The following is a 26,571-nucleotide window of genomic DNA, read 5'->3' on the forward strand; positions in this document are numbered from 1 at the left end:
GATTTGAGCTGTTGACCTTTTGGTTAAGAGCTGAGCTCATAACCACTACTTCACCAGTACTCTGGAAAAAGGCAGAGCCAGGATTTATTCTGAGGTCTAAAACCAATTCCCTTATGTCAAGGTTTCTCACCTATGGCAAAATCACCTGGAGCAATTGTTAAAATCCAGATTCCCAGCCCTCACCTGCTGAGCCAGTCTCAGGCCAGGCCTGGGCATCTTCCTGGAGATGTTCACAGGCTTTCCAGTTTGTGCAGGGCTGACCCTGTCTGCACACTGGGGGTGACCTCTTGGCCCTGACCTTCCTCTGCTGTCTCTATCCTTGATTTAAGCCCCCTGGCTATTTCCAGAGCCCATGAGAAGCAGAGACGATGGTGGCCTCAAATTTCAGCTGGGTATTCACACGCCCGTGGTGGGGGGTGAGGAGTATGGGCCTGTTTTACTGTGTCAGACACCACCCTCCGGGGCCACAGCCTTTTGGCCCGCTGGTTCTTGGGCAGAAGGCTGAACAAGATGTGCCCTCGGAAGCAGGCCTTCGAAAGGGCACTGCTCAGCAGCAGCACTGTGTATCCAGGAGACATGTGAAATTTACGGTTCTGTGAAATCTGCAAGATGGCCTCCCAGTAGTAATAGTGAACCTGAACATTAAACCGAAATTACTTTTACAACACAACCCAAATGCTTCCAGGAAATGCCATTCTGTGTGAAATGTCATCATTATTCTGCCTTGTTTGTAACAAACCGCTGGAGAGTTTCCGAACAGCCCTGGGTAAGTGGCCATGCTTGGTGTGAGCAGTATTCACTGTCAACACGTCAGGAGCAGGGGAGGTAAGTATACTTCATGTCCTATCAGCTACTAAATAGTTACTATCTGTTTGTAAATCAATTGCTGGAGCCAAGTAGATCATCAAACAACTGCTATTGCGCACACACGCGCACACACACACACACACACACACACACACAAAGGGCCTCAAGGGCTCCAGAGAGATTTTGCTAATTAATCAGCCAACTGCAGAAAAATGGCAACGTTCCACAGCTCAGCACCGCAGGTTCTCCCAGCAGTGGGGGGCGGGGAGAGAATAAGAAGGGAAATAAGCAGCTTTCAAAGAGCCAGATTAGAAACTTCTTCAGCCAGCGATCATCCCCAGGGATAAGATTTTCTAAAAACCCCAGGTCCATATGACCTTTCTAAAGAAGATTCTGGAATATGTGAGAATTGTGGTTGCACAGACCCCAACAGGGTGGGCAGAAAGAAAAGCACGCCAAGCTTCTTTCAGGTACAGATCAAGGAAAACAAGCCTTTCTGATGAACCTGACGAGTGGTGGAGGAATAAGTCATCATGAACAAGCATCGTTACTTTCTATCGCCGTAAATACATACATGTAACAAGACATTTGCCATTTCAGTGATCTTCCCATGTACAGTTCAGTGGCAGTAATTATGCCCACCATGTTGTTCAACCATCACCCTTATCCATGCCCAGGTTTTTCTATCATCAGTAATTTTATAGTGCTCCATGCTTTACGGCAGTAAGAGTCAGGATCCCATTAACCTGCAATGCGCAGATGACGGGCAGGGAAAGGCAGCAAATAAAATTCGGCCAAGGCATTTTTTTAGAGCCAGACTCTACCACTTCTCATTCTACCTCTTTTTTTTTTTTTTTTTCTGCCTTTGCTAATTTTACACTGTTAAACCTAGCCTTTATCTCGAACTTTTTTAACGTCTGAAGACTTTTGCCAAGATCACCATGCTAAGAAACACTGAATTCTTGCTTTGGAACCTGCTGTTTTTAAGGGCAAATTTCACCATAAACCAGACTAGTGAATTCAAAGTTCTAACTCCTCTGAAAAACTTTTGTGTCCCACAACTGGCTGCAGATTTAAAAAATAACAACAAAAAACCTGACCACTAAATCACTGTACTTATGGTCAGTCAGGCAAAATCACAACAGCTCTGACCTCCTGGTAGAATGATGTAGAAAGCACAGTGAAACGTGTGCTACAGGAAATGAGAAGTTAGTTTACAGAAGCAGGTTGAATAGGTGCTTCCTAACCACCCTCACTGTTTTGTGGTATTGTATTTCCTCATCTGGTTGCACAAATACCATTATCCTTATTCCCCAGATGCATTCAGACAAGCTCAAATATCTGCTGGGAGTAGAGAGAATTCTAGCCTTGACTCAGGAAAGCCAGATCGTCCTAACGCCTTTGGAACCTCACGTTTCACAGTGTGGGGCCAACTCCGTCATTTCCACTACAACCAAGTCAACACACAAAAATTACAACCAAGCTCAGCTGGTTATTTATAGAAAAAAAGCTTCCTTGAAGAGCCTACAGCAATTCATACCAGAAAACATTATAGGATAAAAATACTCTGCCTACTTTACAAAACAAATGAAAAAAGGCCAGAAAGTGCGCGAGGAACTTTTACATCTACCCTGGAAGCACGTCTCCATGAATGGAGTCTCAGTAGCTCTGTTTGCAGACATTCCTCAGACAGAAAATAAACACACCACCAGGCACACATTTCCCCAAGGCTTCTTCATTCAGAACAAGAGTTCTGGTTTTCATAGCTTTGTCTAAATGTTTTTGGGATGATTCATTCATGGTTTCAACATTTCAACAGAGGGCATCCCCACAGTCCTCAGGCATGGAGCAAGGCAGAGAGGTAAAGACAGCGTGAAGGCAGTACCTAGAGTCTCCATCCGAAAGCACCCCCCTCGGCATCAGAACTAGGCTTCCCCATGCCATGATGGGGAGTGAGCTTCCTTCTTCTCTGAAATAGTAAAAACTCAGCATGCTCGGGGTCCAGCAGGGGACAGAAGACTGGCACCGCCCGCCGGCCCTGAAGGCCTGTGACTGAATCAGCAGTGAGCCGTGCACTGGAGCTTTCCATAGGGCCAAATGAGGGCTGGGAAGGTCACATGGGCCTCACCCACCTCTGCTGACTGGCAGAAATGTCCAGGCCCCACATGGCTGCATCCCCCCAACCTAGCCCGGCTCCCAGCTCTACAAGGATGGGGTCCAAAGGGGGAAAAAAATTCCACAAAGATGGAGCCAGCAGCACAAACTTCAAGGGTAAAAAACTGGAAATATCCTCACTTTGTAAGAAGAGGGCAACGGCTAAGTAAGAGACCACATATCAACAGAGTAAAATACTGCACAGCTATTTAAAATGCCGGAAACGCCAAATCTACAAAGCAGGCTGCAAAACAGCACACAAGTGAATTGCAAATTATGTAAAATTACATGTGAATAAATGGACAAAAATAGGGAGGGAGTTTGCAATAAAACAGGCACTCCAGAACTGAGAAGAGTTAACATTATATTGAGTTCATTATGTTATTTTTTACCTTATAAGATGCTTAATTAAGCTAGTAGTACAAATTATCAAATAAGGACTACAAAGGCACTTCCTTTTTGAATCAGATTATAAACATTTCCAGTGATCTTGAATAAAGTGAACGATCCAGGAGTTATTGCACTTTGACACCTCAACCCTCTAATGCAATGAAAAAAATATGAACAAATAAAGCCAAAACACTGCTCAGCAATGTGTTTCTCAGTTTCCTGGTTCAGAGTCACAGTCAAGAAAAGGTGTGAAGCTGATGAAGTGAGGCGACAACACCCACTATGCTGGGGAAACCCCCTAGTCACTTGCTATCCTCGGGTCAATGAACAAGATCGAAAATTGGCTCTACATGTTTTTCTCTGAAACTCAGCTTGCAGAAACGCACCTATACTGGGAAACAAATTCAATTTAAAATGGGCCAAGGAGAAGAATTGAGTCCCTTCCCCAAAGTCTGTCAACCTCCAAATTTCCTCTTCCCCCTAAAGAAAGGCAGAGAGACCCCTGACAATAAAAATTAACAAAGGACTTAAAAAAAAAAAATCCAGGGGAAATAAAGGACTGAATTATTTCTAAATAGCCTAAGAAATTTAGTAAGGAGCTCTGGTGGCGAGACGGTTAAGTACGTGGCTGTTAACCGAAAGGCTGGCAGTTCGAATCCCCCCAGTCGATACACAGAAGAAATCTGTTTCCTCAAAGATTACAGCCAAGAAAACACTACGGAGTATTTCTACTCTGTCGCATGGGATCCCTATGAGTAGGAATCGACTCAATGACACCCAACAATAGATTAAGTGAAAGATATAATAGTATGTCTGTATTATGACTGCAGGGTACAGAATTTGGAAGGGTTAAAATATTTCAGTCCTCATTCTTGCGTACCCACTTCATCCATGTGTTTCACTTTCAGCAGAAGAGTACACAAACTCGCCATCACATGTGCTTGCCAGACAGCATAAGTCCCTGCAAGGTCAGGGTGAACATGCAATGCCACACCCTACATTTCTTACTTCTGAGCCTATCTTCACTCAGGGAGCAACCAATCAGGTTTTCATGGTACTTTTCTACTGTGAGTTGGCTTCCACTCATGCAACCCCACGCACAATTGAATGTCGTCTCCCCTTGATTGCTTGTGGATTGGATCATTGTGGTTCATAGGGTTTTCATTGGATGATTTCTGGAAATAGATCACCAGGCCTTTCTTCCACTTTTCTATTACTAGACTGAATTTTTATAATCTTAATGTTGTTGTTATGTGCCATGGAGTCGGTTCTGACTCATAGCGACCCTATAGGACACAGCAGAACTGCTCCCATAGGGTTTCTAAGGAGTGGCTGGTGGATTCGAACCGCAGGCCTTTTGGTTAGCAGCCGAATACTTAACCACTGTGCCACCAGAGCTCCATTCTATTAATAGGCTTAATTTTTATAATATTATCTTTAAGTTTCTACTACTATAAAAATCTGATTATTTACATCCCTTCTTTACTTTTCCTTTTAACTTCAGGGTTGATTTTTTTCTCCCCTTCTAGAACATGGAGGAACTACGGCTTCCACGTTTCCAAAGCCGGGGGGTGTGTTTTGCAGTGTGTGGCTCACAGCTCCTGAAACATACACTTGGACCTCCTTGTTGGAAAGTCCATCCCCAGCCCTGTTGGGAACAGCTGTCCCTACGTCATCCCTCAGCTGAAGTAAAGCAGAAAGGAAGCAGTTTTAATGAAGAATTAAATTTGCTAACCCACTTTAAAAAAACCCACTTAGGTGGAAGAAAATGCTCTGCTGGTGAGTAAATGTCATTGAGCAGCCTGCTGACACCACAGTTGTGGATGGCACTTGCTGTAAGGGGAGTGAGTGTTGGACCCCAAGTCAGCCTAGGTCTTGGCCCCGGCCCTGCTGGGTGACTATGGGTAATGCATTTCACCTCTCTGGTCTTGTTTTCCTTGAGTATACCAGAATGGAATTAGATAAATTACCTTTTAAGGAGTCTTCCAGTTTTAACATTATGATTCTGTGGTCTCTTCTGCATCAGATACATTCAGGCTGACAGTGACTTCATTTAATTCTCACAACTCAGTGGACAATTACAGATGAGGAAACTGAGGCTCAGAAAGGTTAAGTGACTTGGCTATTGTCTGCCCTCAGCTAGTGGATGGGATGCAGGATCAGGATCTAATCTGTCTGTCTGATTTCTGGAAACAGATCACCAGGCCTTCCACTCTGCCACTGCTGGGCTGTGACTTTCCGTGGCATCACCACTGCATCAAAGGCAGCTTTAAATCTTTATTACTCTTTATATAAAAACTTTCGAGACAGGGGTCTATTGTTCTGAAGTCTGAATTTCAACGCCCTGAGTATGCTTTAATCTTCATATTTTTAAAGAAGGAGCCCTGGTGGCACAGTGGTTAAGTGCTAGGTGCTGACCAAAAGGTCTGTGGTTCAAACCCACCAGCAGCTCCACAGAAGAAAGATGTGGCAGCCTGCGTCCATAATGGTTGGAAACCTTTGGAAGCCTTGGAAAGCCTCTGGGGCAGTTCTTCTCTGTCCTATAGGGTCGCCATGAATTGGAATTGACTCAACAGCAACGGTTTTTTTTTTTTTAATTCTTTTAATGGGCACGGATCTGGCCTCTTGCAATCAATAAATCTGACCAAACTGCTTTCACTCAATCTGCAACATTTTTAGAGTAAGTTAAGGCCTGTCTTCTTTGTTCTTTTTTCTAATCCCAAAGTATTGCTTTTTCTGAAACACTCTCCCCCTCTCTCCAAATGATAAGGCAGGTCACCTGGGTTTTTCTTATAATTACACAAATAACACATTTTTCATAGGGACCTGTTTACACATAACACTGGTGAAGAAACCCAAGCTGGAGTCCAGGGGAAGGAATTATAATCCAGTGGCATTTATTAAACACTCTCCAGGGGGACAAAAGATGGAAAACAAAGATGATACAGAAGATAAAGCCCACATGACCTCAACCAGTACTCCTGCAACAGGGAGGTCATCAAATTTCAAACACAAGCCTTCTCTGTGCCCTCTTCCCTCTGGGGGACTGGGAGGATAAACGGGCCCCTCTGCAGGAACACTCAGGCTCCAAGAAGGCCCTGGAGAAATGGGAGAATGTGTGAAATCTGTTTGCCACTTTGTTTTATTGTTTTGTTTAATTCTGACCTTGAGCAGAGCTCAGGAAGAAGCCTCAGTTTTAGCAAATGATGCATTCCTGGGAGAGGACACCATCCAGGCTGCAGCCAGGACTGGGTCCTGTACCTACAATGGCTCTCTGTGGCCGGAGCCATCAGGATCACACTCACCTGTCCAAGGGCCTCTGCCCACTTTCCAAGACCCTGTGCTACACGGCCTAGCCTGACCGTCATCCCCACCCTGTCCCCGGAAAGCAGGCTCTTCCAGTCCCAATGACCCCACTGCCTTTTCTCTGACAATTCAAGTTCTGCTCATCCTCCAGTGTCCTCCATCCTGCCTCTCCCAGCCCTCCCACAGCTCAGTCTGTATCCTACGAAAAATGCAGAACAGAATTTCAAATTTTTATGGAGTCCAGACTTTCTGGAGCCACTGAGTCTGAATGAACCCCTGAAACTATTACCCTGAGATAATCTTTAAATCTTAAATCAAAAATATCCACCGAAGTCTTCTTAAAACCAAATAGTTTAACTAGTAAAAAAGGTCTGCCTCGAGCATTACACTCTTTTAAAAACTATCTAAATGGGATGGCATTGACAACAGCAACTTGAAAGACTAGCTAGGAGCCTTAGGGGGCAGTGAGTTTATGTTAAAGAGGGAGGAACAACACAGAAAGGGAGGGTGAGAATCGTTGCACAATTCAAAGAATGTAAGCAGTGTCACTAAACTGTATGTGTAGAAACTGTTGAGCTGTTGTACATTTCATTGTGTATATTCTCAACAACAACAAAATAAAATTCAGAAAAGAAAAGAGAGAGAGAGAGATCCCTTGTAAGCGGCCATCCAAGGCACAACAATTGGTCTCTACTCACCTGGAGCAACAGAGGAAGAAGGAAAGTCAGGAATAGGAGGAGGATACGGACTGTGTGGCCAATTGCCTCCATGAACAGCTGCCTCCTTTACCATGAGACCAGAACTGGACGGTGTCCCGCTATTAATGAAAATTTTGATCAAAGATTCCATAGAAGAATCCTGATCAAAAGGTTAAAAATACAATACAGAATTTCACATTCTCAAGGACTCCAGACATCCTGGAGCCATGGAGCGTGGACGAACCCCTGAAACCTTTGCCCTGAGATAATCTTGAAACCTTAAACCAAAAATATCCCCTGAAGTTTTCTTAAAGCCAAACAGTAATTTAGCTTAACTAGTAAAGAAGTTTTTTAGTAAAGAAGGCCTACCTCGAGCATTATGCTCTTTTAAAAACTATCTAAACAGGATCACATCGACAACAGCACCTGGAAAGACTGGATAGGAGCCTTAGGGGGCAGAGAGTTAATGAGGCAGGGACAACTCGAAAAGGAGGGTGAGAATCGTCGCACAAGTCGAAGAATGCAATCAGTCACTGAACTGTACATGCAGAAACTGTTGAATTGGTGCATGTTTTGTTGTGTATATTCTCAACAACAAAATAAATAAAAATCAGGAAAAAAAAAGATTTCAAGTGTCCACAGGTGACAGTAGGCCTTAGTTATAAACTGTGACTCATAATTGATGTAGATATATCCATACTTATTTCCTTTAAAAGCCCAATGCTTTCCTAATTTAAAAATATCACAAATATTTTTCCTTTATATTTTCCTGCATTTCTCAAATGCTCTTCAGTAATTAGAAAATTACAAAAATGGTTTAATTAAAAAAAAAAAAAAAAAACACTAAATTGAAGAATAGTCTGGATTACTCAAGCCCTTGAAAATGGAAATAAAATGATGCTGTCCTGCCATCTAGTGGCACTGAGACAAAAAAGCCAAGAAAGTCTGACCCATACTCCTTGCCACGGAGTCAATTCCAGTTCACGAGGACTTGGAATTATTTGCAGCCATTAAGTCCTGGAGTCCCTCATGGTACAAATGGCTAATGTACTCAGCTGCTAACTGAAAGGTGACTGGAGGTTTGAGTCCACTCAGAGGTGCCTCAGAAGAAAGGCCTGGAAATCAGCCACTGAAAACCATGTGGAGCCTAGTTCTACACACACACAACACACACACACACACCCAGCCGGAAAGGAGGCTACTTTCCATTTCCCAGAATCCTTGAGGTCTTGGTGTTTGGGGGCGGTGGGGTGGAGGGAACACGTGGACAGCTGGTCCTCAAGCTGAGATGCTGCCTCCATTCCCCTACCTGACAGGGATCCTGACCACTGCAGAGAAAGGAACTCGGGTGGGATGGGAGGGGGAAGGTGCTGTCATCAGCTGCAAAGAGCACACAGAGTTGTCAGCGTACCGTATATGTGGGGTGCACAGTGCCCCCGACCCCAAAGGCAGAGAGGGCCCAGGAGGCTCTGCAGCACTTCCGGGTTTGCGGGAATAACCAACCACCTAGTGGCAAGTTCAGGTCTTCCACATCACTTAAATTCCAACAGAATAAACAATCCCAGCTAGGATTTTGCTTAAGGCACAGAGGTGAAAGTTTAGGGTGTCAATGGGCCAAGAGTGATAATGGACACTCATCCTCTGCTTCAAATTGCACTGTCTGAACCACACCTTACAGTCTCACCCTGTTACGATAAAGTCTGACACCACCCACATTACTTATGAGGGCTCAGTCAACAGAACCCAGGCGGCGGAAACATTTGGGGGAACCAGGAAAGGCAGCAGTCTGTCGTTATGAATATAAATTTCACTGCTCCTTTCTCCAGCAAGAGTGCTCAGTGGTCGCTAGATGATGTCAACTACCCCCGCTTCCCCGCCCTGGGGTCCCAGCTGCCATTCTTCTCATCGTCTCCCTCTTCTTCAGCCTCCTTCTGCCGGGTCACAAAGTCCTGTTACTTCTACCTCCCAGACACCTCTGGGGTCCATGCTCCCCTCCACTGACCCTGGTCCCCCTCCAGTCTAAACCATCCGCAGCAGCCTCCTACCCGGCTTCCCTTGCCCACCACGGCCCTCTTAAGATCATTCTCCTCCTCACTGAAGCTCACGTGGTTTGTTTTTTTTTTTAATGTGCTTAAGTCACTCTACTGCTTAACCCCTTTAAGGACTTCCACTATCCTTCGGATTAATTCCAAATCCTTAACATGACCTGTACCCAAAACAAATCTCAACCAGTTGCCGTAGAGTTGTTTCCGACTCCTGGCAACCCCATGCGTGTCTGAGCAGGACTTTACTCTATACGGTTTTCAATGGCTGATTTTTCGGAAGTAGATGGCTAGGCCTTTCTTCTAAGGTGCCTCTGGGTAGGCTCTAACCTCCACCCCTTTGGTTAGTAGCCAAGCGTGTTAACCACTGACACCACCCAGGGACTCCTTTCTAAAATCTGGGCCCTGTTCATTCTCCCAAATTTCTCTCCTGCCCCCTTCAACTTCAGATTGCTATCAGTTAGAATGACCCTGGACTCTTGCCCCAGGCCTTCATGCACCCCCCCCACCCCTCCTCATCCTCATGTCGCAGCACAAACATCACACCTCCAGGAGGCTTTACTGAAGCCCCAAGACCAGGGTGGGTGCTCTTGTTTTATACCTCAGCACCCTCTCCTGCCCTTCTTCTAGCCCCCTCACAGCTCCATCATCTGTTCTCTGTCAGCCTTCCCTACAGGAATGAAGTGTCTGAGGCAGGCACCATGCTTATCTAACTTATGACTGTATCCCCAGGGGCCCCAAACAGGGCCTGGCTCATAAAGGCAGCAACAGAGAATACAGGTTGAGAGGCAGGTAAATCTAGGTTCAAATCCTGGCTCAGCCATGTACCAAGTATGTGACTTGGTACAAGGACTTAACTTCTCTGTTGCTCCATAAATATTTAACAAAAGAATGAAAGAATGAAATGGTGAAGAAGAACAGCACCTGAAGTGGTTAATTTTAAATCTGGTGATGCTGGTAAAAAAATGGAAGGGAAAATCTAAATGTTAAGGTGTGTCACAAATCCTAATGGAATTCCATTCAATGGGCTGCATACCTGAGAAGTGGCGAGTAGGTCATTTGACACACGAATAGAGTCAGACACCTAGAAAAAGTAGAGAAAATAGGCATCTGACATTTCACAACCTAGAAGACTAAGACATTAAATTGCCATTTATTTTAGTTCAATATTGTTAATAATTCAACAATCATGCCTTACAATTCACACAGCTAAAGTAAGCATTTCAGAAAATGGAATTTAAATATTTTGCAGAGACATGTTCTGTTTATTTTGATAACGTGAAGCTTCGTGTCAACTTTAGTCACGGTCTAAAAAAGGTACAGTGAACCCAAGTGTAGGAAGTAATCCAGGCTTATTTAACCTTTCAAGAGGGAGGGAAAAACCATACGACAAGGCCACATACATTTTTTTGCAACAATGGGTCTTTAAGGCAGAGGTCCTCAAACAGGGATGCACAAAGCCTTAACAAGGGCTGCAGACACAGAGAGTTCAGTTTTAAGGGAATCAATTACCAGATCCTCAACTTACATTTGTATTTTTTCCTGCAACTGGTCTGGAGACCCTTTCCCCGTTCTCCCTTCTCCCGGTTCTCCTCACCCAGCCGAAACCCTACATGGTGTGGAAACCTCCAGGGCCTCTAACGAAAAAAAAAAAAAAAAAACCACTGTGGTGCATGGTTCTACTGTGACACACATGGGGTCACTATGAGTTGGAAGTGACTTGAGAGCAACTGGTCAGGGTCTCTAGCTCAAGAGTGATATAGTCTTTGAGAATAACCAGGGTATGAAAGAGGCAAGGTCATTAAACAAGATCTGTCATCATTTCCGTCCCATTCTGCCATATGATTGGGTCTGGAACATCCCACGCCGGCCCACATACCCCATTTGTAATACCATGCTGCAGCCGTAGGAGAGTCATGTATAAGCAGGAAGCCCCACTGCAGTGACTCTAAGAGTCACGGCTGCAGCATGGTATTACAAATGGGGTACGTGGGCCGGCGTGGGATGTTCCAGACCCAATCATATGGCAGAATGGGACGGAAATGATGACAGATCTTGTTTAATGACCTTGCCTCTTTCATACCCTGGTTATTCTCAAAGACTATATCACTCTTGAGCTAGAGACCCTGACCAGTTGCTCTCAAGTCACTTCCAACTCATAGTGACCCCATGTGTGTCACAGTAGAACCACGCATCACAGTGTTTTCAATGGGTAATTTTTTGAAAGTAGAATGACAGGCCTTTCTTTCGAGGTACCTCTGGGTGCACTCAAACCGCCAGTCTTTCACTTAGCAGCCAAGCACATTAACCATCTGCACCACGCAGGGACGCAAATACTGATTCCAGGAGGTAAACGCAGGGCTAGGCTTTGTGCCCCTACCTCCCTTTTTCTCTTCCTTCCTTTCCATCCATCCAACCATCCATCCTAAGATTTAGAAACAAGATGACTGTCATTGCTGTCGAGTTGATTCCAAGTCACAGCGACCCTATAGGACAGAGTACTACTGCCCCATAGGGTTTCCAAGGCTGTAATCTTTATGGAAACAGGCTGCCACATCTTCCTTCTGCAGAGCGGCTGGTGGGTTTGAACTGACAACCTTCAGGTTAGCAGGTGAGTGCCTTAACCACTGAGCTCCCAGGGCTCGTTCTGATGATTGTCACAGGGATGCCTTATCACACATTTGTTGAATGAAAAAGGTATCAGAGTTTCACTGAGAGAAAACAAGTTTGGCTTGACTGACAAGTTTGATAGTTTGACAAGGAAGCTCGGCATTACCAATGAGTTTTGACAGCAGACATTTTTCATGTATGAAAGAGCTTCATATCAAAAGTGATATTCACAAATGTGCATTATACTGTTTTAATCATCTTATCTCTTTTTTGAGTATTTTGTGTTAAACAAGTTGCTTGTAAGTAAAAGAGAAACAGGTTTAATTAACAGCTGTTTGAGAGGTTTTAGTAAAGTCTTTTTGGTGTGCTTCCCAGAAACTGAGAAAATAAAGGTCTTCAAGGGCTGAATAACAGTTTCTTTTGTAAGTAAGGGAATTTCCAATTCTTTCTCTTCAACACAATGGAGGAAGAACTTAAGTGAGTTGTCATTTTTGGCACATAACTCCGAAGGAATTAAAAAAATTAAATGACACTGACTCCTTGGAACATATCCCAGAGAAATAAGAGCCATCACATGAATAGACATACACACAAGAGCAAAAAGATGGCAACAACCTAAGTGCCCATCAACAGATGAACAGATAAACTATGGTACATACACACAATGGAATACTATGCACCGATAAAGAACAAGGATGACTCTGCAAAGCATCTCACAACATGGATGAATCTGGAGGACATTATGCTGAGTGAAAAAAGTCAATCACAAAAGGACAAATATTGTATGAGACCACTACTCTAAAAACTCATGAATAGGTTTACACACAGGAAGAAACAATCTTTGATGGTGACTAGGGAGGGCAAGGGTGGGGATGGAAAAACACTATCTAGACAATAAGTAAGTGATAGCTTTGGTGAAGGGTAAGACAGTACACAACACTGGGGAAGTCAGCACAGCTTGACCAAGGCAAGGTCGTGGAAGCTTCATAGACACATTCAAACTCCCTGAGGAACCAAATTACTAGGCTGAGGGCTGGGGATCATGGTCTGAAGGGACATCTAGCTCAAATGGCACAACAAAGTTTATAAAGAAAATATTCTACATTCTTCTTTGGTGAGTAGTGTCTGCGGTCTTAAAAGCTTGTGAGTGACTATCTAAGATATTCCACTGGTTCCATGCCATCTGGAGCAAGGACAATGAAGAAAATCAAAGACAAGAGAAAGATTAGTCCAAAGCTACCACAGCCTCCACCAGACTGAGCCCAGCATGACTAGACGGTATCCGGCTACCACTACTGACAGCTCTAACAGGGATCACAATAGAGGGTCCCAGAGAGAGCTGGTGAAAAATGTAGAATAAAATTCAAACTCACAAAAAAAGACCAGACTTACTGGTCTGATAGAGACTGAAGAAACTCCAAGAGTATGGCCCCCCAGACGCCCTTTTAACTCAGTACTTAAGTCATTCCTGAGGTTCACCCTTCAGCCAAAGATTTGACAGCCCCATAAAACAAACAATAACACACGTAGCTCAACCATGTATACGAGACTAAACAGGCACACTAGCCCAAGCACAAGGACCAGAAGGCAGGAGGGGACAGGAAAGCTGGACGAATGGAAATGGGGAACCTAAGGCTGAGAAAGAGAGGGTGTTAACATATTGCGGGGTTGGCAACCAATGTCACAAAACAATATGTGTATTAATTGTTTAATGAGAAACTAATTTACTCTGTAAACCTTCGTCTAAAGCACAATAAATAAAATAATCTCAATTCAAAAAAATTAAAAGACACTATTGTAACAAAACTCCTGCCACCCCTATGTATTTATTAATGGTTTCCAAACACTTATATATATATAAATGAAAAACAGGAAAAAATGATACTAAATTCTTTCTTATTTTAACAGTAAGTATTATTCGTCCATAGATCCATAAACTAACTTTTTTAAAAGTCCCATCTATCCCATTAAAGGAGTCCCTGGGTGGTAAAAATGATTAATGCAGCTGGCTGCTAACTGAAAGGTTGGCAGCTTGATACTACCTAGAGGCATCTCAGAAGAAAGGCCGGGTGACCTACTTCTGAAAAAGTCAGCCATTGAGAACCCTGTGGAGCACAGTTCTACTCTGACACACACTGGGTCACCGTGAGTTGGAATCATGGTAGTGGTGGTGGATCCCATTAAAAGCGGCAATTTCAATTTAATAATTATTTTGATTAATAATTGCTATTTAATAATACTAATGATTTATCAAAATGTATTTGTTTAGATCACATAGCATGAGCCTCCATACTTGGATTTTCCCTTCTCCATGGTGGATGGGGATGGCAGAGGCTTGGCAGGCCTAAGTGGCCCAACGCCACTGTTTAGCCCAGCAGGGAAGGTGACTTACTTGAAGAGTCTCTGGACAATCGAGGACCGGTCTGGCTTGGCATCGATCACATCTTTATCTGCTGAATCCCCGGCTCCCTGCTCCACCATACAGCTCTGATCATCTGCCATCTGGGAGGACAAAAAAGAAAATCAGTATCAGGGGACATCACCAATCTATGACATTTTTAAATAAAACTCATTACGTGACACAGGTTTTAGTTAAGCCTAGCAGTAAGTAGTTCAGCATATTTAGGCCCCTGGGTTACTGTACCATCAGTTCATCCAAGTGTCTGAGTGCCAACTATATTCTAAGCATTGCTCCAGAGACGGTATATAGCAAGGAAAGAAACGAAGTCCTTGAACTTAGGGAGCTTCTAATGTAGCATCCACTGTTTTGTTCAATACTCATTTGGGACAAGACACTGTGGACCGCCTGTCAAGGGTCGTAAACGAGTAACGGCTTTTGGAGATGGGAAGGAGAAGGCATTCAGCTTTGGGAGAGGTGCCCAAGTAGGCAAAGTGATGACCTCAGCCTCGAGTTCTGGGTGGCATTACCATGTCACTCTCCAGCTTACCTGAGGTTGAGCTGGGCAGTGGGGAGAGGACCAAGAGGGTAAAGTCCTACAGCCAGATCTTTACAATGACCATTGGCAGTCAAATGGCCATCTTGCTTCCTAACACGTCCTTAATCTCACCATCACCACCATGTGTTTCCATTTGGGAAGTAGATTTCTCAGATTAGGACCCAAAATGTTTCTCAACAGAGGTAACCCCATCTCCAGAGGAGCCACATGCAAGGCCAGGCACACAGAAAACACATGGTAATTTTTATTCTGTCCCGTTTATATAGACTCTGTTACCTTTCAGTGTTGGTTGCTATTAACAAAGTACTCAGATAGTCTCAAAACTAACAAGTTAAAGTTAGACAAAATCCACCAGAAAGAGACACTAACTTTGACACGTAGTGTTTCAGCCTGAGCCTTCCGCTGAAGCTCATCTTAAAGGCTGAACCTAGGATGTATGAGCATAAAGCAACGTGACCACTTAAAAAAAGAAAACCCTGAGCACAATATCTCCTGATAAGCTAAGCATTTTTTTTTTAAATACTGTTGGGGCTGTGCAGAGTTTTGGAAACCCCCTCCCTCACTCTCTTCCATAAACATTTACTGGAAGTCTAACGTACCAGGCCCAGTGCTCAGAGCCAGGGATTACCCATGAGCAAAACTGACGTGGTCCTGCCTTGTTGGGGACAGACATTGATAAAAGGACCATGTAAATATCTGTGATGGAGGTGAGTGCCACGAGAGCAGAACTAACTGTAACCATACCAGGAGACCTGACCGAGCTAAGCCTCCGAGCCTTTTCAGCCTTGAGCCTCTTTGAGAAGTCAGGGAAGGGTTGCAGGAGAGGAAATGTCCGCCTTGAGAACTGAACCACAAGTAGGGGTCAACTAGGTAAATGGGAAGCAGATGGAACATGGAGAGGACCGTTCAAGTCAGAAGGAACTCTATATGGCCAGGTTTAAACACCCTGTTTAATCTCATCCTTCCCAGACACTTGAACTTGGCTAGAGACATTAAGTTCAGGTGGATTTCTATGGCTCAAATGGCAGGAGGCTTTCCAGAACTTTCCCTCCAAACATTAGGCCATAAGAGTCTTCTTTTTGAAACCTATAGCCTCTCTGCGGGTTGATGCTGAATAACACCTGCGGGGCAGGTAGCTTTCCTTCCACCCACCTGCCAGAGTGAATTTTTGCAAGTCCGGTGGTACCTAACCTTTTTAAATCCATAAGGCTAAACGTTCAGGCTGAGTTTGATTTCTGGAGCCAGCCAAAGGGCATTCATACTCCAGGGGGGTGATCGAGTGGGGTGCCTGATCCCAGGCACACCATTTCAATCAAGAAAGAAGCTGCCTCAAGAACCAAGACTTGGTATAAATGGGCCCCTCATTTCCATTCATCCTCATGGCACAGCAAGAAACTCCAGGCCTATCTCAGTCTGCCACACCACCTGGAAACAGCTTGCTGGCACCATTTCCTTGTATTTGTCCCCTTCTGGGGGCCCACGGTGCAAAGAGCAGTCATCCAAGGGATACTCCTTACTGGATTGTTAAACATGTCTACCTTCTCTTTAAAAGTCAATACGATAGACAAAGCACTAACAGTGACACTCTGTTAGTCATTCCTATTACTATTAATGCTAACGTCAGCTAGAACTCTTGACTACTGGCAGACTAAGAGTGTATCTTAATCATCTTTCTTTTATCAGTGTCTTAGTTATCTAGTGCTGCTGTAACAGAAATACCACAAGTGGATGGCTTTAAGAAAGAGAAATTTATTCCTCACAGTCTAGTAGGCTACAAGGCCAAATTGAGGGCATCACCTCCAGGGGCAGGCTTTCTCTGTCGGCTCTGGAGGAAGGTCCCTGTCATCAATCTTCCCTGGTCAAGGAGCTTCTCAGCACAGGGGCGCCGGGTCCAAAGAATGCACTTTGCTCCTAGCTCTAGCTTCTTGGTGGTATGAAGTCCCCATGTCTCTCTGCTCGCTCCTCTCTATTCTATCTCAAAAGAGACTGGTTTAAGATACAATCTAATCTCGTAGATGGAGTCCTGCCTCATTAAAATAACTGCCGCTAATCCCATCTCATCAACATTGTAGGGATAGGATTTACCCCACATAGGAAAATCACATCAGATGACAATATGGTGGACAATCACACAATACTGGGAATCATGGCCTAGTCAAATTGATATTTTTGGGGGACACAGTTCAATCCATGACAATCAGGCACAGAAAAGTGCCCCACACACGGCAGGCACTCAAGAAATATTTCTTTATGAATGTTATAACTGAAATGCATTTTTAAATCCTTTAGTGCCAGAATAAACTGCTGACACAGGACAGACAACGGAACCAAAGGGACCCAGGAGGACAGTTGAGAGTCCAGGCACGGCAATCAGCTGATCTGGGGTCAAATCAGCTCCTCCACACTCCGCCATGAAACCTCAAAGTACTCAACGTCTCTGAGTCTCAGTCTCCTTATCCGGAAAATGGGCAAACCCTGGCACCTAAGTCACAGGTGGCTGTGAACACTGTGACACGTTCTGAATGTTCAATAAGTAGCCCTATTATCATCACTGTCCACAGAACTCAAGACTAAGGAGACATTGGACCATCTACTTGCACTGGTATTTTAAAACCACGTCCATGCTTTAAACAGCTTTTGTGAAGACAGAAACAAAATTCCTCTAGTGACTCTTTCAAAACACACTTAATTACTGCCCCCATATTAGGGCAACTGGTACATATCTGGGTAAGAAATCACTTCCCAGCATTGTCTGAACTTGGATTTTTTTTTTCATGAGGGAGAAAATGGACTCATTGCAGCTGTTTCTCCTGAAAAGCAACATGATGCAATTTGTGCTGCACTTCTTGACCAAATAAAGGCAATCTTTCTACAGGGCTCAAAGAGAAGCAGCCCTGGTGACCTTCACCTGTCACCTCTGCACCTGGGGGCAGCTCTCCTGGGCATTCAAGTGCTCCACTGTATCACCTGCTCCCCACAACACTGCCAGGAGACTTGAACCTTGCCCTCTGTTTTGCTGAGGTAACCTAGGTTTCTTCAGAGAGGCTAAGTAACCTGCCCAACACCACACAGTAAAGAGGTGCAGAAGATGGGTTCTGAATCCAGGTGTTGGAACCTGGGTTGTGATACTGAGGACGAAGGTCAGGCTGGTTGCCTAGAAGATCCTAAAGGAGGAAATAGCCCTTAAGTAAACATCACCCAGTCCAAGTGTTTCCGAGAAAAGGGTGGCGCATGACTCATCCACAGTCATGCGCAAGCAACTTGAAAACAAAACCGAAACCGAAGCCCGTTGCCATCAAGTGGATTCTGACAGACCGTATAGGCCAGAAGAGAACTACCCCACAGGTTTCCAAAGAGCGTTGGATTTGCACTGCTGACCTTTTGATTAGCAGCCCCGTGGTTAACCACTGTGCCACCATGGCTCTTGCAAGCAACTTTACTGCCCCATAAACCACAAAGCTGGGTACACTGGTGAAGGGTTGCAAGGTCGCCTGTAGCCTGGGAGTCCACAGGCCTTTTTCACCTCCTCGAGACCACTCCATGAGCCCCTGCAGCAAGGCTAGTCCGACAATGAGGGTACTAGCTTACAGGTATTGAGCCTGGACTGAGGCTCTTTTGTGCACCATCAACTCCATCCATGCCTGCAGCCACCCTCAGCCCGGGATCCCATCATTCCCATTTAACAGGCAGGCACAGACAAGGTCAAGGTCCTACAGCCGGCAAGCAGAAGTGAGGGGACTGGTTCCACCAGGCCTCTCTGACCTGGAGTCCTTGGTGTTAACTGCGGTGCCAGACATCGCACCCCTCCTTTCTAGCAGCGCAGTCGTTAAGAGCGCGGCTGCAAACTAAAGGGTCCGGCAGTTCGAATCCACCAGCCGCACCTTGGAAACCTAGGGTCGCTATGATTCGCAATCGACTCGACCGCAAAAGATTTTGCGGCCAGGGGGGCAGAAGCGGGGAGGCGGGATTCTAGCAAAATCCGTATAGTATGGGGTGTCCTAAGCCCCCTGGCAAGGAGGGAAGGGAGGACAAGCTGAGCAAAGCAAGCGGGGCTAGGGGCGGGGTAAACCGTTCCCCCAAAGTTTCAACGCCTGTCGTCCGGGCCGCCCTCCCCGCTCCTACCACCACACCACCCCGCTCCTAGCTGTCTCCAAACTGCGCTCGCAACGGCGGAAACCACGCATGGAACGAGCGAGGGAGAGGGAGAGGGCAGGCGGAGGGGAGGCCGCAGTTACCATTCCCAAGGCCGTCGGGCAGCCAGAGCTAGCCGCTCCGTCGGTCACTCCGGTCCGGGGGTCTGAGGTGCCGCTGTAGCGAAAGCGAAAGTAAAAGCCCGCGTGCTTCAGGGGGAGGAGCCGCCGGGGCAGGGCGCGGAGCCGAGCGAGACTGCGGGTACCGCCCCTGATTCGGGACCCGGCGCTCCCCAAAATTGACGGCGCGCAAGATGACCTGTGTCACTGTCGAGGGGAGCGCGCACCGCCGGGGAGAGCGCGCACCATCCCCGAAGAGGGCACTCTTCGCACCCGAGAGCGTGCCTCACGAAGTCTGCGGAGTTAAATCCCGCCGTTGCGCGCACAGTTCCGGGAAGCGCTTATTCTTCAAAAGTGCCGCTTTTACAGTGACCCAGTCGCGATGACCACCCACCCTCGGTCCCCAACTTCGCCCCCGCGGCTGCCCCTAGAGTACGACCTCGATCTTGGCCTTCGCATCACCGCGGATACCGAGTTCCCAGAGCCAGAGGGCTCGTCCCCAGCCTGACCCTTGACCCCAGTCTGTGCTGCTCCTGTCCCTCGGGCCGCTCCGCGCCTATATCTGTAACAGTTACCTTCGCCCCCTCCGGCCAGCCGTGGGATCTGCTGAGGTCTTCCCGGCTCCCAGACGTTGCTTCCACTTGGAAATTTGCCCTCGTGGGCGCGAGGATGCCAGCTTAGCCTTCTCAGGTTCCAACCTTGCCACACAGCCAGTTTTGGGCGAAGCAGCTTCAGAATCTTTCAGGAAATATTTTTTGAGCGCCCCCATGCGTCAGGCACTGAGCGTGTGGCCGGGAATAAATCAAGGATAGGAGAGAGTTCGCACCCAGTGGTTCTACCTCACCCTTACCGCCTCTACCAGCCTCTCCTCCAGTCTGTCTTCACCCCTCGGCTTCCAACACCTTTCTCTCAAGACCCCTCAGGAGAGCAACTAATTAACCCAGGCACACTGACGTTGTAAATATCTGTAAAGAAATTATGGTTTTATTCATACCAAAGATATTCGCTTTAAAAAAGAACTCTCGAAGCCTTGAGACAAAGGCATGAAACCTTTATGATATGTCAGATAAGAACTGTATCTTTTTGTTTGCTTGCTTGCTTTTCCCTGGGCCTAAGACTTCACTGTTGTCTCTAAAATCTCACCACGTAAAGGGCATTTTCTTGATTTGAAGAAAGACTGGGCTTGGACAAGCGTAAGGGGATAATTTATTATGATTGATTAACTTACGTAAAAATCCTGAATTCCTGAACATTTGTAACCGGCAGCTACACTAGTTACAATTATGGTTGCACTGTTGTTGCTGGGTGCCATCCAGTTGCCTCCGACTCGTAGCGACCCTATGTACGACAGAACAAAACGCTGCCCAGTCCTGTGCCATCCTCACAATCATGTTTGAGCCCATGGTTGAAGCTACTGTGTCAGTCAACCTAGTTGAAGGTCTACCTCTTTTTCGTTGACTGTCTACTAAGCATGATGTCCTTCTCCAGGGACTGGTCTCTCCTGATAACATATCCAAAGCATGTGAGACAAGCCTCATAGTCCTTGCTTCTAGGGAGCATTCTGGCTGTACTTCTTCCAAGACATATTTGTTCGTTCTTCTGGCAGTCCATGGTATATTCAGTATTCTTCCGCAACACTGTAATTCAAATGCATCAATTATTCTTCACTCTTCCTTATTCATTGTACAGCTTTTGCATGCTTATGAGGTGGTTGAAAACACCATGGCTTGGGTTAGGTGCACCTTAGTGCTCATAGTGACATCTTTGCTTTTTAACACTTTAAAGGGGTCTTTTGCAGCAGATTTACCCGATGTAATACTTCATTTGATTTCTTGACCGCTGCTTCCATTGGCATTGACTATGGTTCCAAGTAAAATGAAATCCTTGACAACTTCAATATTTTCTCCTTTTATCATGATGTTGCTTATTGATCCAGTCGGGAGGATTTTTCTTTCTGTAGAGGTGTTTTTTTTTTTTTTTTTTTTTTTTTGAGGTGTAATCCATACTGAAGGCTGTAGTCTTTGACCTTCATCAGTAAGTGCTTCAAGTCCTCTTCACTTCCAGCAGGCAAGGGTGTGTCATCTGCATATTGCAGGTTGGTAATGAGTGTTTCTCCAATGTTGATGCCCCATTCTTTTACATAATAGTCCCAGCTTCTTGGATTATTTGCTCAGCATACAGATTTAATAAGTATGGTGAAAAGATACAACCCTTACGCACAGCTTTCCTGATTTTAAACTACACGGTATTCCCTTGTTCTGTTTGAACAACTGTCTGTTGGTCTGTGTACACAAATGAGCACAATTGTTATGGACTTCTTATTCTTCACAGTGGTATCCATAATTTGTTATGATCCACATAGTCGAATGCCTTTGCACTAGTAAAACACAGGTAAACATCTTTCTGGTGTTTTCTGTTTTCAGCCAAGATCCCTCTGATAATCAGCAATGATATCCCTCATTCCATGGCCCTTCTGAACTTGACTTGAATTTCTGTCAGTTCCCTGTGGCTACATGGCTGCAACTGCTTTTGAATTATCTTCAGCAAAATTTTACTTGCCTGTGATATTAATGATATTGTTTGATAATTTCCGCATTCTGTTGGATCACCTTTCTTTGAAATAGGCACAAGTATGGATCTCTTTCAGTCAGTTGGCCAGGTAGCTGTCTCCCAAATTTGTTGGCATAGATGAGCGAGACCCTTCAGCACTGCATCTGTTTGTTGAAACATCTCAGTTGATATTCTGTCAATTCCTGGAGCCATGTTTTTTGGCAATGTCTTCAGTGCAGCTTCCTTCAATACCAAAGGTTCTTGATCATATGCTCCCTCCTGAAATGGCTGATTGTCAACTGCTTCTTTTTGGTACAATGAGTCCGTGTATCCCTTCCATCTGCTTCTGATGCTTCCTGCATTGTTCAATTTTTTGGCCATAGACTCCTTCAGTATGGCAACGCGAGGCTTGAATTTTTTTTTCAGTTCTTTCAGCTTGAGAAATGCTGAGCATGTTCTTCCCTTTTGGCTTTCTGACTCCAGGTCTTTGAGCGTGTCATTATAATACTTTACTTTGTCTTCCTGAGCCACCCTTTGAAATCTTCTATTCACCTCTTTTGCTTCATCGTTTCTTCCATTCACTTTAACTACTCTGTGTTCAAGAGCAAGTTTCAGAGTCTCTTCTGACATCCATTTTGGTCTTTTCTTTCTTTCCTGCCTTTTTAATGACCTTTTGCTTCCTTTGTGTGTGCTATTCTTGATGTTACTAGTGTTCAATGCATCAGATCTATTCTTGAGATGGTTTCAAATTCAGGTGGGATATGCTCAGGGTTGTACTTTGGCTCTTGTGGACTTGTTCTAATTTTCTTCAGCTTCAACTTGAACTTGCATATGAGGAATTAATGGTCTGTTCCGCAGTTGGCCCCTGGCCTCATTCTGATTGATGATACGGAGTTTTTTCATCGTCTCTTTCCACAAATGTAGTCAATTTGATTCCTGTGTATTCCATCCAGTGAGGTCCATGTGTACAGTCACTATTTAATGTGGTAGAATGGCAGCATTACTGTTTAATACCGTATTCCTGAAAAATGCTCTTGAAAAGACACTGAGTAAATTTTTTAAAAGAAATTCGGTTGTGAATCATTTGAGAAATAAAGAATCCTGTTAGTAAAGCAAATAAATTGCTCTCTAGTTTATCTAATTTGTAAATCTAAGTTTTGCGGGTTATTCCTGATGAGTGGAATTGACTTGATGGCAACAGGTTTTATAGTGAAACACACTGTTAGAGCTAGAAGTGGTCTTAGCAACTAATCTCTCCATTCACTTGATAGATAAAGAAACTGAGGCTCAGAGAAGTTGTCTGCATCCCCAACTTGCTAGTGTCAGAATCAGGTTACCTAGAAAAATGATGAACTTACCATTTGCAAGAAGACTGTACAATAAATTATATCATGGGAGTGTTAAAATATGTTAGCACACAGGAATTCATTGCTGGCCCAAATGGAAAGGTGGTTGGAAGGGAAACTTTCTTTTCTCAGTTCTTTATTGTGGGCTGGAGTGGGGAACTCCAAAATGGTTGCTCTGAGTCAGGATTATCCCCATATCATGTAAAATCATGGAAATACAGAAGGAAATAAACAATTTTAAACTTTGCCCTCAATAGTAATTGTACTGACTCTTTGGATCTAAATGTTATTCTCTTCTAAGTGTATCTCCTGTGTCTCCATAGCCTTGGACCATGTCATTATTTTATGTTTGCCTTTGATATTCACATGACTATAACATCAGCCTTCCCCCCCATTTCAGAAAAATCCCCCCAAGTCCCCACTATTTGGATGGATTCCTAAGGGTTGACCTGGGAGTTGGGGCAGGCGGGAGCTCCTGGGCCAATCCCTCTAGACCTTTCCTCCACCTCTGTCCTCTGGTCGCCAGGCTGCTGTAGCTAACTCTGTTTAGTCAGCCCCTAACCCTTGATCTGCTGGTCACAGCACCCCCAAATGGTGTCACCAGTGGTTACTCCTCCAATTCTTCACAGGACAACTCAGCCCAGGCTATGGCTCCACAGAAGGATATCCCAGGATTAACAGAAATGCCACTCTTAATGACTTCAGGCCCAAACTCAAATTCTGGCTACTGCTGAGTCAGTGAGGCAGGTTGGGTAGGAAAACTCAAGCCCCACCAATGAGGCATCTTCCTCAGTCAAGGTCCAGGCAGAATCCTCTCTCCTGGAATGAGGAATTCCTTGTACCTGTTATTGATTGCCTCTCAGCTCCAAATTCACCCTTTTTGCCTGTGCTGTGAAAATAAGACTGCACCCGTAAGTATTTTACTTTTGCCAACTTGAAAGCAAACCTGTTGCTGTCAAGTTGATTCCAACTCATAGCTACCCTATAGGACAGGATAGAACTGCCCCTTAGGGTTTCCAAGGCTGTAACCTTTATGGAAGCAGACTGCCACACCGTTCTTCCACAGAGTGGCTGATGGATTTGAACTGCTGACCTTTCAGTTAGCAGCTGAGTGCTTAAACGCTATGCCACCTGGGCTCCTTTTCTTTTGCCAGTAGAGGGCACTGGAGAGACTGTGAAATGAAGGGATTTTGTTTCCTGGTTCTGGTGTGTTCCTGTAGCCCCAAATTCCTGCAGCACGATGGCTTCCCAGTGCCCAGTTCCTGCTGTGCCCAGTGGCCAGTAACTTCTTCTGGCACCCCCTTCACCTGGCAGCAGTGAGACAACTCCCCATGAACAGCTTCTCTTTGGCACACTAGAGGAAAGTTTCCAGAAAGTTCTAAAGGGAAGATTTCTAGAATGTTCTACTGGCACTGCACCATAGTAATTTCTCTGCTATGCCCAGGAGTTCTCAGACCTGGGGCAGAGGGGGAGCAGGGGAGGGGAGAATCTTCCTTGAGTCTTCTATCTCAGCTCTAGAGGTAGTACGTAGTGCTGTCCAGTCGATTCTGACTCATAGTGACCCTATAGGACAAAGTGGAACTTCCCCATAGAGTTTCCAAGGAGCGCTTGGAGGATTTGAACTGCCGACCCTTTGGTTAGCAGCTGTAGCACTTAACCACTATGCCACAAGGGTTTCCAAGGGGTAGTACTCATATATTTTTAAAGTTCTCTTTACTTCTTGGAGCCTTGGTGGTGCGGCCGTTAAGAGCTACAGCTGCTCACCAAAAGGCTGGCAGTTCAGATTCACCAGCTGCTCCTTGAAAACCCTATGGGACAGTTTTACTCTGTTCCGAAGCATCCCTATGAGTCAGTATTGACTTGATGGCAACGAATTTTGGTTTGTGTTCTTTACTTCTTACTGGCCAATCTGTTGATACTTCAGTACCCTGTTATAGTAATAATAGTAATAGTTCTTTATATTAATCTTTCCATGTTCAGATTACTGTGTCGTTTCTCTTTCGTGACTGGACATGTCTTTGTGCTCCCAATCGAAGGGCTGCCTCTTTTCTGATGCAGCAACGACTATAATTTCTTGACTCAGAGGAAACCTCCTCCCCACTCACAGGCTGTGTCGTGATCCCCTGGCACAAAAAAAGGCAATCACAGCCGCTCTAACGCGGCTCCTGAGGCCTGACTCATTGAGATATAAATAAATCCATTGTGGCTGGTCGAAGTCCAGCCCAGATCGAGCTGAACAGATTCCTTTTCATTTTGCCTTCTTCCTTTTCCTTCTCCTCTCCCACCCCAAGGGACTCGTCTGGATATTCTGCTGGCTCCTGATGTCCCGGGAGCAACCTCTTAGACCAGGACTTGGAAAACTATGGCCTGCGAACCACTGTGTCCTTTTTTTGTATGGCACACAATCTAAGAATGGTTTTTACATTTTTAAAGGATTATGAAATAGAAGAACATGCAGTAGAGACCATACACGGCCTATGATGCCTAAAATATTTACAGTTCTGATCCTTTACAGAAAAAGTTGGCCAACTCCTGTCTTAGACCAAAAGACACAATCACGCCTCCAAAGGAAACGGTATTTTTCAACTAAAGAGGGTCTCAAACCAGATTGAGGTTTGAAGGAAGGCAAAATATTTCTATAACTTTCCTGGGCCATAGTCTTTTTTATGGACCCAATTTATGTTACTGGACAGGGCACTTAACATCCTGGGCTGAAGCATGGATATGAGGTAACGTCACCAATGTTCAGAGCTTCCCAGAGCAGTGGATGATACTTGCTTAACTACCATCGCCAGCATCTTGTACCCAGGCCTTGTACTCTGCTGCATAGAAGAACTTCTCTCTGAAGCCACCCCCTCCCCCCACCGTCTTAGGGTACCATAGAACTTCACTCTGTCCCTGTCTAACCCAATGTGAACACACCGCAGGACATATAAGCTCCAAGGAGTCGAGGTGAGGGAGAAGGGGGACGGTCTGACCCAGGAAGTGTGAGATCTAGAGGCAAGACACTGCTTCATGAATTCTCCATCTGAAGTTATGAAAGCAGCGTTGGACAGTGCAAGGTAGTGGAAGGGGCCTCTTAGGATTGGGAGGATTGATACCATCAACCTGGAAGAGTGGGTGGTGGGAGTTCATGGTACACCTCATATCAACAGTTTCCTTAACCCTGCCCTACAGCCTGTTTCTTTGAGTGGCCTACACTTGGAATACCCTTGCTACTTCATCTTGGTTCACTGATTTTAGCTCCTTGCATGTTGCCAGTCTTTCATTCAGCTCTCACAGCAGCGTCTCTCTGCTTCCCTGACTCTGGACTTTCTCTGAAGCTACAGGAGCTATTTACCCCGTGCTGGCAGGTGCATCCTTCAGGTGCAGGGGAGTTAATACCCCTGACGGTAATCCTCAACCAATGACAGATGGGAGTTGAGTAGATAAGTGCCCCAGCCTCCTGTCCTTCAGTGGGA

The 26,571-nt window shown here is 45.2% G+C and overlaps 1 protein-coding gene across 4 annotated transcripts in view; it reads right to left on the reverse strand.

The window, feature by feature from the left end:
* Positions 1-19,941, reverse strand: part of CASP7 (caspase 7) — a 51,609-nt gene extending 31,668 nt beyond the window's left edge. Inside the window, exons 1-3 of one of the 4 annotated variants that reach the window (XM_010588976.3) lie at positions 19,790-19,941; positions 14,400-14,509; positions 10,434-10,481 (exon numbers count right to left, since the gene is read on the reverse strand). In XM_010588976.3, the coding sequence (XP_010587278.1) occupies positions 10,434-10,481; positions 14,400-14,509 (158 nt within the window). In that variant the 5' untranslated portion in view covers positions 19,790-19,941. Of the gene's footprint in view, positions 1-10,433; positions 10,482-10,925; positions 11,035-14,399; positions 14,511-19,199; positions 19,327-19,789 lie in introns of those variants that run through there. The other 3 variants (XM_010588975.3, XM_010588979.3, XM_003409116.4) reach the window with 3 other exon arrangements.
* Positions 19,942-26,571: the final 6,630 nt, after the last annotated feature.

Source organism: Loxodonta africana, chromosome 16 (genome assembly GCF_030014295.1).
Source record: "Loxodonta africana isolate mLoxAfr1 chromosome 16, mLoxAfr1.hap2, whole genome shotgun sequence".
Classification (NCBI taxonomy): Eukaryota; Metazoa; Chordata; class Mammalia; order Proboscidea; family Elephantidae; genus Loxodonta; species Loxodonta africana.